The sequence below is a fragment of the Mustela erminea genome, chromosome 12, assembly GCF_009829155.1.
Source record: "Mustela erminea isolate mMusErm1 chromosome 12, mMusErm1.Pri, whole genome shotgun sequence".
NCBI classification, from domain to species: Eukaryota; Metazoa; Chordata; class Mammalia; order Carnivora; family Mustelidae; genus Mustela; species Mustela erminea.
The window spans coordinates 9,811,895-9,827,321 of NC_045625.1; the positions used below are offsets into that span (position 1 = coordinate 9,811,895).

Consider the following 15,427-nt stretch of genomic DNA (forward strand, 5'->3'; position numbering starts at 1 on the left):
GTGTCCCACGGTCTGTGATGCTTGGGTGGCTCAGTCAGTTAAACGTCTGCCTTTGGCTCAGGTCATTATCCCACGGTCCTGGGATCAAGTCCTGCATCAGGCTCCTTGCTCGGCGGGGAGCATGCTTCTCCCTCTGCCTCTACCTGCCACTCCCCCCGCATGTGCTGTCTTTCCCTCTCTTTCTCTGACAAATAAATAAATAAAATATTTTTTAAAAGAGTTTCCCACAGTCTGAATTTTTAATTTCTGAAAAAGTTGAAGTATGATTTATGTACAATAAAATTTACCTATTTTAGCGTATGGATTTTGACAAATACATAGAGTTGTTTACTTACCACTACAGTCATGGTCTCTAACAGTTCCTTCATTTCCCCAAATTCCCTTCTGTCCCCACTGACCTCTTGACAGCCAATGAACAGTCTTTCCACAGTCTGGATTTTGCTGGTTCTCTCCATCCCCATGGTATCATTTAGCATGTTTCTCTATTCCTTGTGTGTCTTATAAAATAGTAGTTACAGCTAGTTCTAGATATTTGATGATTGAAGACCTATTTTTTTATTTTTTTGGAGGGAACACTTCATAGGAATGGTGTGTACTTCCATCAAGTCTTCTCATTTTTTGATGTTAGGAACCCATAGTAATCAGTGTCCATGTTTATAATTTTATTTGGGGTTATAGATGGTGACATTCTGGTTCTGTCATTTCTTTGTTATTAGCTAGAATATTTATATAAAGAGAAGTTTCCCTGTTGACTCCAACATTTACTTTTTTTTATTTTTGCAATTAACATACAGTTAAATTGTATTTTTATGTGTGCAGTTCCATGAACTTTGAACACGTGTAGATTCATGTGACCACCACTGTATTCAGGGTACAAAACACTGCAGTTACCTCAGAAAACTCTCTAGTGCAATTCTGGTGCAGTCTCCTCCTCACATCCCTGCTCCCTGGCGGCTGATCTGTTCTCCTTCCGTTCATTGACTTCCTTGATTTTCCTTAAGTGTGGTGTGTAAAAGGAAAAGCAGAATAAATGCTTCTTTGTCCCCCACTTTTTTTTCCTTACCATATTTCAGTATGAGTTGGATTCCTAGTGTACTCCAAAGGCAGCTGGCTTTCTTTCTTTTTTGCTTTATGAAAAGTATTATCAAGTCATGGATTTAAACATATTTGATGCATTTCGGTCCATTATGGTTATTTTTCTTATTGATGTTCACATTGACCTAGCTTTGCCCAATGGAAGCCTCTTTAAATTGGCTCCTCGGTCTTTTTGACACAACTCCAGTGAACTTTGCTAGCTTCCTTGCTTCCTACTTAGACAAGGTATTCTCGGCCCATCTTGTAGTTTCCTCCTCTGACCTAGAATTGACCATTCTCCAAACAGACCGGTTTCTTCTGTCATCACTTTGCTTCTAACTATCTTTTTTTTTTTTTTTAATTTTATTTATTTATTTATTTATTTGACAGACAGAGATCACAAGTAGGCATAGAGGCAGGCAGAGGGAGAGGAAGAGAAGCACGTTCCCCGCTGAGCAGAGAGCCCGATGCAGGGCTCGATCCCAGGACCCCGGGATCACAACCCGAGCCGAAGGCAGAGGCTTTAACCCATTGAGCCACCCAGGTGCCCCTCTAACTATCTTTTCATATCCTGAGACTCTATTTGAAAGAAAGGACTACACAACCTAAAAGTAGTTTGAAAGCAGCAAATCTAGAGGAATGGATTATATATTATGTGTTTCAATAATCCTTCATAAGTGTAGTTTTTTAATTTAGGTTTGTGATAAAAGTTGAGTAGCACACAGTTGGGAGTTATATTTTAGGTTAAGATCCTGAAATATGGGTAATCTGTAATGCTGAGTATGGCTGAATCTATTGAGAGATCAAGTGACCAGGCGGTAGAGTTGATTTTTTTCTTTTTTATGGAAATTGTGGATTTCTAACCTAAATGGATGGCTTTCCCACAAGACCAGGATTTTCCTGAGTTGGGGGGGCGGGGATGGGAATCCCAGGCAGAAACACCATCCCCAGCTAAACACCAATTGCTGAATGTTCTATATAATCTTTAGGAGAGTATAGCTTGGAAAAAATTGTGGGTAATACAATTTTTATTTTATTTATTTATTTGACAGAGAGAGAGAGAACATAAGTAGGCAGAGCATCAGACAGAGAGAGAGGAAGAAGCAGGCTCTCCCCTGAGCCGGGAGCCCAATGTGGGGCTTGATCCCAGGACCCTAATGTGGGGCTCGATCCCAGGACCCTGAGATCCTGACCTGAACCAGAGGCAGCTGCTTAACCGACTGAGCCACGCAGGTACCCCCCAAACCTTAATGTTTTGATGGAGCAATCTATTTAGAACTTTCTTTGAAACTACCAAGAGTAGGGACGCTTGGGTGCCTCGGTTGGTTCAGCATTCGCTTTTGGCTTAGGTCATGATCTCACAGTCGTGGGATCCAGTTCCTCATCAGGCTCCTTGCTCAGTGGGGAGCCTGCCTCTCCCTCTGCCTATCGTTCCTGTTCTTGTGCCCAATTTCTCTCTCTTTCTCTGGCAAATAAATAAATAAAATCTTAAAAAAAAAAAAAGAAAAGAAAGAAACAACCAGGATTAACGAGTTGTAAAAGAGATCCATAAATTGGTTAATTAGTTGACTATATAGTAGGGCTATGAATTTTTTTAAAGATTTTATTTATTTATTCAAGGGGGGATGGCACAAAAGCAGGGGGAGGAGCAGAGGGGAGGGAAGAGAGACAAGCAGACTTTGCACTGAGCTCAGAGCCCAGTGGGGCTCGATCCCACAACCTTGGGATCATCACCTGAGCCTAAACCAAGAGTTGGATGCTCAACCAACTGAGCCACTGAGGTGCCCCAGTAGGTATGAATTTTATTTCACGAAATCAGGTAACCAGGAAATGTTACAATATTTTAATTCTTTTATATGAAATTAAATCCAGCCTTGGGACACATGCCCCTCCCACCCCAATCCACTAAACTGATGAAAAATTCGGTCTCAGTGATTAAGAATGGGCATCCACCCCTCTTCCGGGTTGTAGAAGAATCTCAGAGCCAGGCAAAGGGTGAAAGGTAATTTTCAGTCCATAATGGCTGTGACTGGTAGGAATGTTGTCTGAACGAGTATGGTTCCTTGAGGTTTGGTGGCTCTAACAGTTATGGCCAACTTTAGGCACACAAATTTTTGCTAGCTATGGGGATTCCAGGATAGAAGTTTTGGCTTTCTTAGGTACAACACACATCCATTTCTTTCCAAGGACCTGTCATTTATCTGGAGCACTGCTAGAAGTGGGGTTGCAGGCCCTGTCTTATTGTGGGTCCTGAAGAAGTCCTTCCTCTTACTACATAATTCACTCATTTTTTAAAAAGTATTTTTTAATGTATTCATTAGAGAGAGAGAGGGAGACAGAACACAAGCAGGGGGTGAGGCAGAGAGAGAGAGAGAGAGAAGCAGACTCCCTGCCGAGCAGGGAGCCCATCTCTGGGCTCAATCCCAGGACCTGGGGATCATGACCTGAGCCCAAGGCACACGCTTAACCATCTGAGCCATGCAGGCGCCCCAGTTCACTCCTTTTTTCTTCTCGTTTCTACCTTTCTGCCCTCAAAGGTACTGTTCTTCCACGCTTCCCTCAGCGCCATCTCCTCAAGGAGCTCACATTTTCAGAAAACAAACACAAACCTCCCTTGAGGCTAGGACTGTCTTGGAGACTGGGGAATACAGTGAGAATAAAACATCACTGATGCCTTAATAGCTATGCAGCTACTTTTTCTTCTTCATTGATTCTTTTAGTCCCTGTCGTGGTTTTAAAGATCTGTCTACAAATTCTTTGGTTCTCCTTTCTTTAAAAGATGGAGCTTAATTCTCCTCCCCTCGACTGTGGGCTGGACTTCTGACTCCCTTCTAGTAGCTGGAAAACAGTGGACGTAATGAGACCTCACATCCCAGATGAGGTTGTCAGGAGACTTCAGGCTGTCTCGGGCGTACTCTTTCCCTCTCTCTCTCAAATCACTTGCTGTAAGGAAGACTAGCTGCCATGATGCGAGGCAGCCCTGGACAGACGAGAGCCACTTGCTGTGTTGTGAAGACAGGCAGCCAGTGGTGAGGGCCACATGGTAAGGAAGAAAGCCTGCCAGCGACCACGTGAGTGAGTTTGGAAGGGGATCCTGCATTAGTTGAGCCTTGAGATAACTCCAGCCCTGGCCAACAGCTTGACTTACTATCCTGGCTTCACAAGGGCTGAGTTATATAAGCCTGTGATTTCGGGGGCTGGGGGGACTGTCTCCTTTCTTTCAACACTGGCTCTGTTGTACCCAAGGGATGAGTGTCTGGCTAAGCTTTCTCTCCTGGGTAGGTCTCTCAGGGGCACTGGGATGTGTGTGTGTGTGTGTGTGTGTGTGTGTGTGTGTTTTGGAAGCAGCTATCTTTTGATTAACAGCACTGCAGGACAACTGACTTTCAGGCAGTGATGTGTGCCTGTGGTAATAGCCGAATCTTCAACCATTTGCTTTCCTCTTCAGAGTCTTTGCTCTGTCCCTGGTCTTTCGTCCCACAGATTGAGAGTTAGTCCACGCTCATGTTCACTCTTATTAAGGCAAGAGCCAAAAGGTCGTTGCGCAGTGAAATTCAGTTTTCCTTTGCCTGGTATCTGTCACTAGGTTTTGAACTTTTTTTCAACCCCTTTCTTGGGTGATGGATAATTTTATGTATCAACTCCACTGGTGCCTAGACATTTGGTCAAACATTATTCTGTGTGTGTGTCAGGATGTTTGTGGATGAGAGTAACATTAGAATTGGTAGACTGAGTAAAGTAGATTAACCTTCCCAATTGGGTGGGCCTCATCTAATCAGTCGAAGACCTGAAAAGAGGAAAAAGTCTGAATAAGAGTGAACTAACTCCCCCTGCTAGACTGCTTGAATTGGGACATCAGTCTTCTCTTGCTTTGGATTTGAGCTGAAGCCTTGCTCTTCTTGGGTCTCCATCCTGCTGGCTCTTAGCCTGGAACTTAAACCATAAGCTCTCAGCAGGCTTTTGTACTCCCAAATAGAATCATACTGTTGGCTCTCCTGGGTCTCCAGTTTGTTGACTGCAGATCTTGGGACTTTTTGGCCTCCATAATTGTGTAATCCAATTTTTTTATCATCTGTCTATCTATCTAGACACACACACACACACACACACCCTGTTGGTTCTGTTTCTCAGAAGAACTGACTAATACATAAGCCTCATCTTTTTTGTAGCCTTACTTTGTTTCATCACTGGCTTGTCCAAGTGCTCCTAAATTTGTCATAGCTTCTGCATAATTAGCTGTGGGTTCTCTTCATGGACACACTCTACCATGAAATGGGCGTCTTCACCATGAACTAAATAAAAGGAGAAATGCTTGTGTTTTCATAAACTTGGCAGCTGTTTTGGAAACATGTCACACTAAAGCTAGGCATCATTCTTTATATTCTTGTTTTGCAGTGGGTTTCTTTCTCCCAAGCTCTCTCCATATACTCCCATGGGCCTCAGAAGCACATGTGCCTATTGGGCAGGATCCTGGGAATTCTTCCTGGATAGAGGAGTCCATAGTGAAGGTGCTCACATATGGTTTTCCAAAAACGTGCAAAGTGGCAGTCAGAACTTTTAAAGTTTTATTTATTTGTTTATTTATTTATTTTCAAGTAGAATCTACACTCTGCATGGGGCTTGAGCTTAACAATCCTCAGATCAAGAGTTATGTCGTCTTCTGACTATGCTAGCCAGGTGCCCCAGAATTTTTAAATTACTGTGATAATTCCAAACTATAGCATTATCTCCCTATTTTTAGAGGACAGTTGCCCCTCCCCCCCAAAAAAGACTTTAAATTTAGAACAGTTACCATTAGCCTGTCTTTCTAACAGTAGACAAGCAAGTCGTTTATCTATTGTGGTGACTCCCAGCTGGTGGTAATGAAATTGTCATCAGTAAGAGATTTCTTACTTGTTTTAAAAAGTAGGAATATGTATCTATATTGTCTGAAACCAGTTTTAAGTTCTTGAGATGCAAGTTTGGAAGAAGCTGGGTGGCTCAGTCAGTTGGGCATCTGCCTTCAGCTCAGGTCATGATCTCAGGGTCTTGGGATGGCCCAGCATCAGGCTCATTGCCCAGGAGGGAGTCTGCTTCTCCCTCTACCTGCCGCTCCGCCTGCTTGTTCTCACTCTCTCTCTCTGACAAATAAATAAAATCTTAAAACAAATGAAAGTAAAAGAAGGGGAATGCTTTTAGTAATTTATAAGAGAATTACAGAATCTGTACTGGGAAAGATTTGTTACTGAATACAGTAGTAAGCAGAGTAGGAGAAATCCTACTGTTAACATACCAGAAAAGGAAGTCCTTTGAAATTCCTCAGTCTCCATCTTTTCAAATATGGTTTACTTACATGTTCATCAATAGCTGACGTGGAGGCATGCCTGGCTGGCTCAGTCTTTAGGCTTCTGCCTCAGGTCATGATCCTAGGATCATGGGATCAAGCCTCGAATCAGGGTACCTGCTCTGTGGGAGGCCTGCTTCTCCTTTTCCCATTTCCTCTGCTTGTGTTCCCTCCCTGGCTATCTTTCCCTCTGTCAAATAAATAAAATCTTTTAAAAAAATAGCTGACATGTATTTCAGTGTTTCCTAAGAATTTTATCCAAATCAAATGTCTCATGTACCTGCTATTACATATCTTATCTGCCCTTGTGACATATGACATTTAGTAAGAAGAGTTCGTGAGTTCAAGATATTTCTCTCATTATTGATTTTTCTTAATAACCAGTTAACTGGGGCCCCTGGGTGGCTCAGCTGGTTAAGTGTCTGCCTTCAGCTCAGGTCATGATCCCAGGGTGCTAGGATAGAGCCCTGTGTCGGGCTCTCTGCTCAGTGGGAGAGTCTCCTTCTCTCTCTCCCTCCACCCCCCACCCCGCCCATGCTCTCTCTCTCTCTCACTTGTTCTTTTTGTCTCTCTCAAATACATAAGTAAGATCTTAAAAAAAAAAAAAAAGATAACAAAACTACCATTGTCATATAGATGGCCACAAAATTCTTTTAGTTTTAAAAAGAGGTTCTGAAAACGTTGGAAACCACTGGACTAGATATCTTTGGAGCTATTTCTAGCTCTGATATGTGAAAAAGGAACTGTGGCTTAAGGATGGAGTGTATGTTAGGATGTGTGTGAAGAGTATCGCAGAGCGTGCTGGTGAAATCCACAGGGCTTTAGCTGGTTTCTAGTCATTCTTTTTTTTTTTTTTTTTTTCCCTACATACCCCAGGGGTTTGATTCATCTTTTTTCTAAGAGTCATTTGGTAATCTGTTGTTCTCTCTGCCCATAAAGCCTTCTCTGAAAGAGCATGCAGGTGCCTCAGCTTTCCCTTACTTTGTTAGCTCTGAAAGCATTTGATGCTTTTTCAATTTCAAGGGTTTTTACTGCCAGTAACAATAGAGAATGAAATGAATGAATAAAATCATACGCATTTTAGAACTTAGAATTTTATTAAATAAGAGGTTTCCCTAAACTTCATTGAAGAATAAATGAGTAGAACTCAATTTTCTAGTAGTTGCTGGAATAAAGGCAATAAACTAAGTGATGTCCGAAGTTTCTTCCAACTCAAACATCTTTAATTTTCAGAGAGAAATTACTCACTTTCCTTTATTTTGTCACTGTCTTATTCTGGGAAGTACATAACCATCTTTTCTTCTCTTCTCTATCGTTAGGCCCTGAAGATAATCACTTATAGGCCATTGAATTCATTTTATCACAGAGGAGGAGAAGCTCCAGGTTATTGTTTTTAGTCTCTCCCTCTTTTTTTTTTTTTTTTTTTTTAAGATTTTATTTATTTGACCCAAAGAGGGAGAGTACAAGCAGGGGGAGTGGCAGACAGAGAGGAAGGGAGAAGCAGGCTTCCCACTGAAAGGCAGCCTGACTCAGGGCTCCATCCCAGGACTCTGAGATCATGACCTGAGCCAAAGGCAGGCGCTTAACTGACTGAGCCACCCAGGCCCCCTGTTGCCTTTTTTTTTTTTCTTTTTTTAAATTTTTATTTATTTATTTTTAAAAGATTTTATTTATTTTATTTATTTGACAGAGATCACAAGTAGGCAGAGAGGCAGACAGAGAAACAGAGGGAAGCAGGCTCCCCGCTGAGCAGAGCCCCCCAATGTGGGGCTCGATCCATGACCTGAGCCGAAGGCAGAGGCTTTAACCCACTGAGCCACCCAGGTGCCCTATCTGTTGCTTTTTGCAGGAAAAGTCTACTTAATAAAATCCAATAAACACTATTAACAACAACAGAAAAAACCCCAACACTATTAACAAAAAATCAACTTTGATATAAACTGACACATAACCTTCCATTGTTGTAATAGCCTGTGTTTCCTAAAGATACCAGCAAAGCCAGGTTCATTCTGCATTTCTCCTCACATTGTGACCTTGACACTTCAACACACGCTGTTGAAGTTTGTGTCCCCATCCCTTAACCAGAGCTGGCCTTTGTAACTGTCTCCATCAAAAGAGCATGGCTCAGGCAAAACTGTGCGACTCATGGGGCTAGGTCATAGAAATGCCATGTGCTTCTACCTTCCTCTCTTGGGTTACTTACTTTCGGAACCAAGTTCCCAGGCTGTGCTATGAGGGCTCAAGTGAGACTCCGTGTGGGAGAAATTAAAGCTCCTGGCCCTCAGCCCCAGCTGAGCTCCCAGCTGACATCTAGCCTCAGCTTGCCAGCTGTGTGAGTGAGCCATCCTAAAAGCGGATCCTAATCCTCCAGATCCCCATCATACAGCCCCAGTGGTGCCCATGTAGAGAAGAGCTGTCCCTGCCAAGCCCTACCCAGCTGCAGATTCACAAGCACAAGTGAAGACGGTTGTTTCAAGCCACCAAGTTATACAGCAGAGGATGACTGAATTGGCCTTCCGTTCTGCCAGAGCTTAGAGAAGAGAACCTTCTATGTATTAAAGTGCTTCATTGTAGAAACAAAACCTATTTCCACCTTCAGGAGTGTTGTTAGCATCATAAAAGAAGTAAAAGAGATTCCGTGTCCTCTTCCCTTAGAGATTTTTTAATCTCCTAGGCTTTCATTTTATGTATTTATTAAATTATGGGTCTTTTTTTTTTTTAAGATTTTATTTATTTATTTGACAGAGAGAGAAATCACAAGTAGGCGGAGAGTCAGGCAGAGAGAGAGAGAGAAGCAGGCTCCCGCTGAGCAAAGAGCTGGATGCGGGGCTCGATCCCAGGACACTGAGATCATGACCTGAGCCGAAGGCAGCGGCTTAATCCACTGAGCCACCCAGGTGCCCCAAATTATGGGTCTTTTTAATTAAAGAATACTGCAGAATTGCAAATGGTGGAAGTACTACCCCCGCCCAGATAACTCCATTCTTATGTACTTCTAATATGGAATGTCGTGTGCATGTTAATAATGGGCAGTGACTTTGGAATCATTCAGGCGAGGTACGTGACCTTGGATAGCAACATCCTCTCTGTAACTGTTTCTTCTCTGCAATGGTATCTGCTTTAGATGGTTGTTGTAAGTCTTCCGTGCTATATACATACGAAGTGTTTACATCGTGCCTGTCACACAATCTTGGCTCTTCAGTACTACTGCTAGTCACTATTACTATTACTGGCATTTTTACTTTTAGACAAGGGAGGGGAAGGATAACCAGCAGGAAGATTGCAGTCTGAAATGATGGAGTGAATATTCCTGAGAAGAAGTTAGGGACAGAGGGATGTTGGGAAGTCTAAAGCGACTAAAGAATGAATAAGCATGTTTGAGATTTTTATAAGGCTTAAAATTGCAGTTACGAGGTGAAGACCTGAGGGACTCCTTTGGGAAAAAAAGATTAAGGAGAAGGTGATGAAGAAATTTCAGAATCAGGTTGGGCTGGTGCCAGTTTTTGGACTTCTTGATGATGGTTGGCATTTACTGATCTATTAGCCAGCGATTTCTCATACATATTACCTGTTGTCACCAGTTCATTTTTTAACAAGCCCTTTACATTTATTAATGAATACTTTACATGCAACAAATGTGTAGATCCTAAGTATTTGGTTCAACTCTTTGTTTCCATCAGTTCTTAATTGTTTAGTGTTCAGGCTGGTCACAGAGTAGAGTCAATGACCTAAATGGGAGGAGGGGACTGAGGGAAGATAACTTAATTCCCAGGGTGCTCCTTGGTCCTTATTAGCAGGTCAGGTTAATGTTTGTTACTTTGTTAGAAGACAAAGGATGAATACCCAACTTTTGTATCAACATGGACAGGAGTGGAAGAGATTATGCTGTGTGAAATAAGCTAAGCAGAGGAGAGTCAATTATCATATGGTTTCACTTACTTGTGGAGCATAAGGAATAACACGGAGGACATGGGGAGATGGAGAGGAGAAGGGAGTTGGGGGAAATTGAAGAGGGAGATGAACCATGAGAGACTGTGGACTCTGAGAAACAAACTGAGGGTTTTGGACAGGAGAGGAGAGGGGGGTTGGGTGAGCCTGGTGGTGGGTATTAAGGAAGGCACATATTGCATGGAGCACTGGGTGTGGTGCATAAGCAATGAATTCTGGAACACTGAAAAGAAATAAAATAAAATAAAAATTTGAGGAAAACTTAAAAGGATATAATGACAACACACACATAATGTGAAAGATGGGGTCTCTTCTATACACCATCTGAAATCATGTATTTTGTAATTGACCAATTAAATAAGTGAAGGGCTGATAGCCCAAAACTGGAAGTACAGAAGGGCTCTGCTTATAAGTGGTTCATCTGTAGATTGTATGTATATGGACTTGAATGAATAACAACCTCACACTCTTCCTTACCCCTGCAAAAATACATACATAAATCAATAAACAGCAAAAAAAAAAAAAAGAAAAAAAAGACAAATGGTAATTGTTCCCATTTATAAATAGAGAAACTGGGGCTCAGGAGAGTAAAGTGATTTACCTAGAGTAACACAGCTAGGAAGTAGCTCAAGCAAGACAAAACTCAGTTTTTCTGTCTCTGATATTTTTACAGTTACAGAGTGAAATAATGGCATTGGCATTTTTTTTTTTAACTTTAGTGGAGATAATGTCCTATGAGGGTTTTATTAAAGTCCTATAAGTAAAAGGAAAACAGTTCTTGAAGTGTATGTCTTCTAGTTTCAGATGCTTCAAATTTCCTCAAGCTGTTAAAACTATTATTTTTAATTTTCTCATTTTCTATAATTGACATAGTGTAGTTTATCAGATATTCCTCTCCAATGGCTAAGGTGATTAGGTAAAATTAGTTGTTTGGGAGAACCTAGTGCAATTTAACTTTAAATATCTAAGAAAATAAAGAGCATTAAGAATGAAAAGAATCTGTTTCCAGACAGCATATGCTGTTATAAGTCTCTTAGATAGGGCGCCTGGGTGGCTCAGTGGGTTAAGCCGCTGCCTTCGGCTCGGGTCATGATCTCAGGGTCCTGGGATCGAGTCCCGCATCGGGCTCTCTGCTCAGCAGGGAGCCTGCTTCCCTCTCTCTCTCTTTGCCTGCCTCTCCGACTACTTGTGATATCTCTCTGTCAAATAAATAAATAAATAAATCTTTAAAAAAAAAATAAGTCTCTTAGATAAAATATTTATTTATTTATTTATTTATTTTTAAAGATTTTATTTATTTTTCAGAGACAGAGGGAGAGAGCGCGAGCGAGCACAGGCAGACAGAGAGGCAGGCAGAGGCAGAGGGAGAAGCAGGCTCCCTGCCGAGCAAGGAGCCCGATGTGGGACTCGATCCCAGGACCCTGGGATCATGACCTGAGCCGAAGGCAGCTGCTTAACCAACTGAGCCACCCAGGCGTCCCTTAGATAAAATATTTAAAGGTAGAAATGATGTAAGTGATGTTACTTAATTTTCCTGGATAACAAACAACCTTGTGCTCAAGACTAGATGATGGACAAGTAATTTGAAATGTTACAAAGTGGAGAGGTACCTGGGTGGCTCAGTTGGTTAAGCTTCTTTTTTTTTTTAAAGATTTTATTTATTTATTTATTTATTTATTTATTTATTTGAGAGAGAGAGAGAGAAAGAGAGAATGAGCAGGGTGTAGGGGCAGAGGGAGAGGGACAAGCAGACTCCCTCCTGAGCAGAGATCTGGATTTGGGGCTCCATCCTGGGACCCTGAGATCATTATCTGAGCTTAGAGTAGAAGCTTAACCAACTGAGTCCTATTACTATTTTTTTAAAGTAAACTCTACCCCCAACATGGGGCTCAAACTCAGGACCCTGAGATCAATGGTCACATGTTCTACCTACTGAGGCAGCCAGGTGCCCCAACATATTTTTAGGTAGAGAGGGAGAGCGGGGAGGGAGCAGGCTCAGTCCCAGGACCCTGAGATCATGACCTGAGCTGAAAGCAGAGGCTTTAACCCACTGAGCCACCTGGGCGCCCCTCTTCATCTCTTTTTTTAAAGATTCAGTTCATGGGACTCCTGGGTGGCTCAATTGGTTGGGCTTCTGCCTTTGGCTCAGGTCATGATCCCGAGGTCTTGGGATTGAGCCCTGCATTGGGCTCCTTGCTTGGCGAGGAGCCTGCTTTTCCCTCTCCCTCTGCTGCTTGTTCTCTCTCTCTCTCTGTCAAATAAATAAATAAAATCTCTAAAGAAAATAAAGATTTTATTCATTAGAGAGAGAGAGTATGTGTACAAGCATGAGCGGAGGGGGAGGGCAGAACAGAGGGAGAGGGAGAGGCAGGGAGCGTGATGCGGGCGGGACTGGAATCCAAGCCTGGGAGATCAGGACCTGAGCTGCAGGCAGATGCCCAACTGACTGAGCCACCCAGGTGCCCTGGATTTTTTCTTTTTTAATACTTTGTGTTAGGGGTCCTGGGGTGGCTCTGTGGGTTAAGCCTCTGCCTCTGGCTCGGGTCGTGGTCCCAGGGTCCTGGGATCAGGCCCCACATCGGGCTCTCTGCTCAGCGGGAGCCTGCTTCCCCCTCTCTCTCTGCCTGCCTCTCTGCCTACTTGTGCTCTCTCTCTGTCAAATAAATAAAAATAAAATCTTTAAAAAAAAAAACAACAACTTTGTGTTATGTCCCAGCATTACCTTTTTTTTTTTCCTGCAATTGTTCTAGTTTGGCCTGTGGGTACTCTTCAGTTTGCTGCTGTGTCCCTTTGACGTACTCCTATCATTGTGGGTTAAAAAAAATTTTTTTTTATTTTGATGCTTCCTTACTCTTTGGCACAAGATGCTCCAGGGTCATCATGTGTATTTCTTGCCTCAGTCATAGAATCAGACATTTCTCCAAGGAACCCTGTTTGCTTCTATTGGAGCGTGGTATTAAAAACCAAAATCTGGGGTCACGTGACTGGCTCAGTTGGTAGAACATGCGGCTTATGATCTCAGGGTCATGAGTTCAAGCCCCATGTTGGGCATGGAGCCTACTCAAAGGAAAAAAAAAGTCAAAATCTAGGTTCTGAGTATGCTTGTTCCTATTAGGGAACAATGTGGTATTAATAAGCATTCTTCTGATGACTAATGAAGTCGTGTACCTTTATACATGTTTACTGGGTTTTTGTATGTCCTGTTTTTCATGTGACAAGCCTGTTCAAGAATTTTATTCAGTGGCTGAGCTATAGTTATGATAGAGACTGTATGGCCTACAAAGCCTAAAATATTTACTATTTAGCCCTTTACAGAAAAAGGTTGCTTTACACTTATAGTTATGATAGCTGTTTTAATGTCAGTTCTGGGTTGGTTTTGATTGGTTGATTTTTCTCATTATCACTGGTCATATTTTCCTGTTCCTCTGAATACCTAGTATATTTGTTTGGATGCCAGACATTGTGGAGGGACTGGAGTTTTGTTTGATTTTAGGGGTTTTTTTCCTCCTTATATATTTCTGGAGATTTTTTCTGGTATGCAGTTAAATTATATAGAAATATTTTGATCCTTTTGGGTATTGGTTTTAAGTTTTGTTGGGTGGGGCCAAAGCAACAGCGCTTTCAGTTCTAGGACTAATCATTCTTTACTTGTGGCAAGACTTTGTGGAATACACTACCAGGAAATTACAAGGTTTTCTAAGTCTGGCTGATGGGAATAGGTGCTGTTGTTGGCTTTGTAAACTCTAGGCACTGTTCCGTCAATTACTCTAGGATGATTTTTTCCTTCTGTGTTTGATAGTTTTCTTGGATGCATGGGCCAGTGTGTACTCAGTGGAACACTTCAGAGGGACTCCCCACAGATCTCTAGTATTTTCTCTCTGTTTAGCTTTTTCGTCTAGAGTATTCTACTCTGAACTCTAGCAGCCTTCATCCTCCTGGACTCCAGCTCCATCTTCTCAATTTAGGACATTCCTTGGGCTCTGCCTGGGCTCCTCTTCCCTGTGCCACACCCAGGAAATGCTAAGCGGTAAGCCGGGGCAATTGTAGGATTCACTTTTTTGTCGTCAGAGATGACTGGTTTTTTTGTTGCCTGATGTACAGTTACCTGAAAAACTAGTCTGTTGTCTAAACTATTTTGTCTGCGTTCTTTTGGTTGTTTAATGTAAGGGGGTCAGTCTGGTCCTAGTTACTTTATCTTGACTAGAAGCAGAAGTCTTTGAGATCTTTTTTAAAATCCTGAATGGGTGTTTAATCTCATCAGATGTTATTTCTCTGTCAGTCGAGATGATCATATGATTTTTTTTTCTTCTCTTTTTTTTCTGGTACTGTGTGTTGAATTACATTGATTTTTTTCCCTAATGTTAAATCAAGCTCTCATTTTTGGGATAAACTATTTTGTCATGATGCATTATTTTTTTTATATATTATTATATATACTTTAGAGGAACTAGTATATTTTTTAGAGTTTTTGCATCTGAATTTACATTCATATACTGCCCTTCTTCAGATTTTGACATCAAGGCTATCCTGGTTCATAAGGTGGGTTGGGAAACATTCCTTTCTTTTCTCTAGAAAACGTTTGTTAATATTGGTGCTTTTTCTCCATAAATGGTTAGAAAAATCCTCTGGTGAAGCCATGTGGTGATTTCATTAGGGAAACTGTTTATTAACAGTTTATTTCTTTAATAGGCTATTTATTTAATAGACACAGGACCATTCAGATTTTTTATTTGTTTGCATTTGAGTTTTTGTCAGCTGATTTTCTAAGAAGAAAAATGATCTGCTCAAGGTCATAGATCTAATAATGAATAAATCTCCCAAGCCTGTGCTTTTCCAGACTTTGTCATACCAGCATAATCTATACTTTTAAATTTGTATACTCTTTTATCTTCTACTGTAGATTATAAACTAGCAGGCAAGTTCTATCTCTGATAAAACTTAGTATCACTGGAGGATTAGGGCCAAATAGATATTTAAATTAAATTGAAGCACACTTGGGGTTTGTATTGAGATTTTAAAAGGAGAGACCTTGATTTAAGTAGCCATTTCACTACTTCATTTGAACTCTTTCAGTCTCTAAAA

At 41.6% G+C, this 15,427-nt stretch overlaps 1 protein-coding gene across 8 annotated transcripts in view; it reads left to right on the plus strand.

Annotated features, from left to right (window-relative positions):
• Nucleotides 1-15,427, plus strand: part of SCAI (suppressor of cancer cell invasion) — a 135,993-nt gene that overhangs the window by 15,022 nt on the left and 105,544 nt on the right. The window contains exon 2 of one of the 8 annotated variants that reach the window (XM_032306661.1): nucleotides 14,232-14,372. The exons of 5 other annotated variants lie outside the window; for them this stretch is intronic. Coding sequence is in view for 1 of the 3 variants with exons in the window: in XM_032306657.1 (XP_032162548.1) it covers nucleotides 9,414-9,508 (95 nt within the window). In the remaining 2 variants the exon portion in view is untranslated. Of the gene's footprint in view, nucleotides 1-9,331; nucleotides 9,531-14,231; nucleotides 14,373-15,427 lie in introns of those variants that run through there. 2 more of the 8 variants (XM_032306657.1, XM_032306660.1) reach the window with 2 other exon arrangements.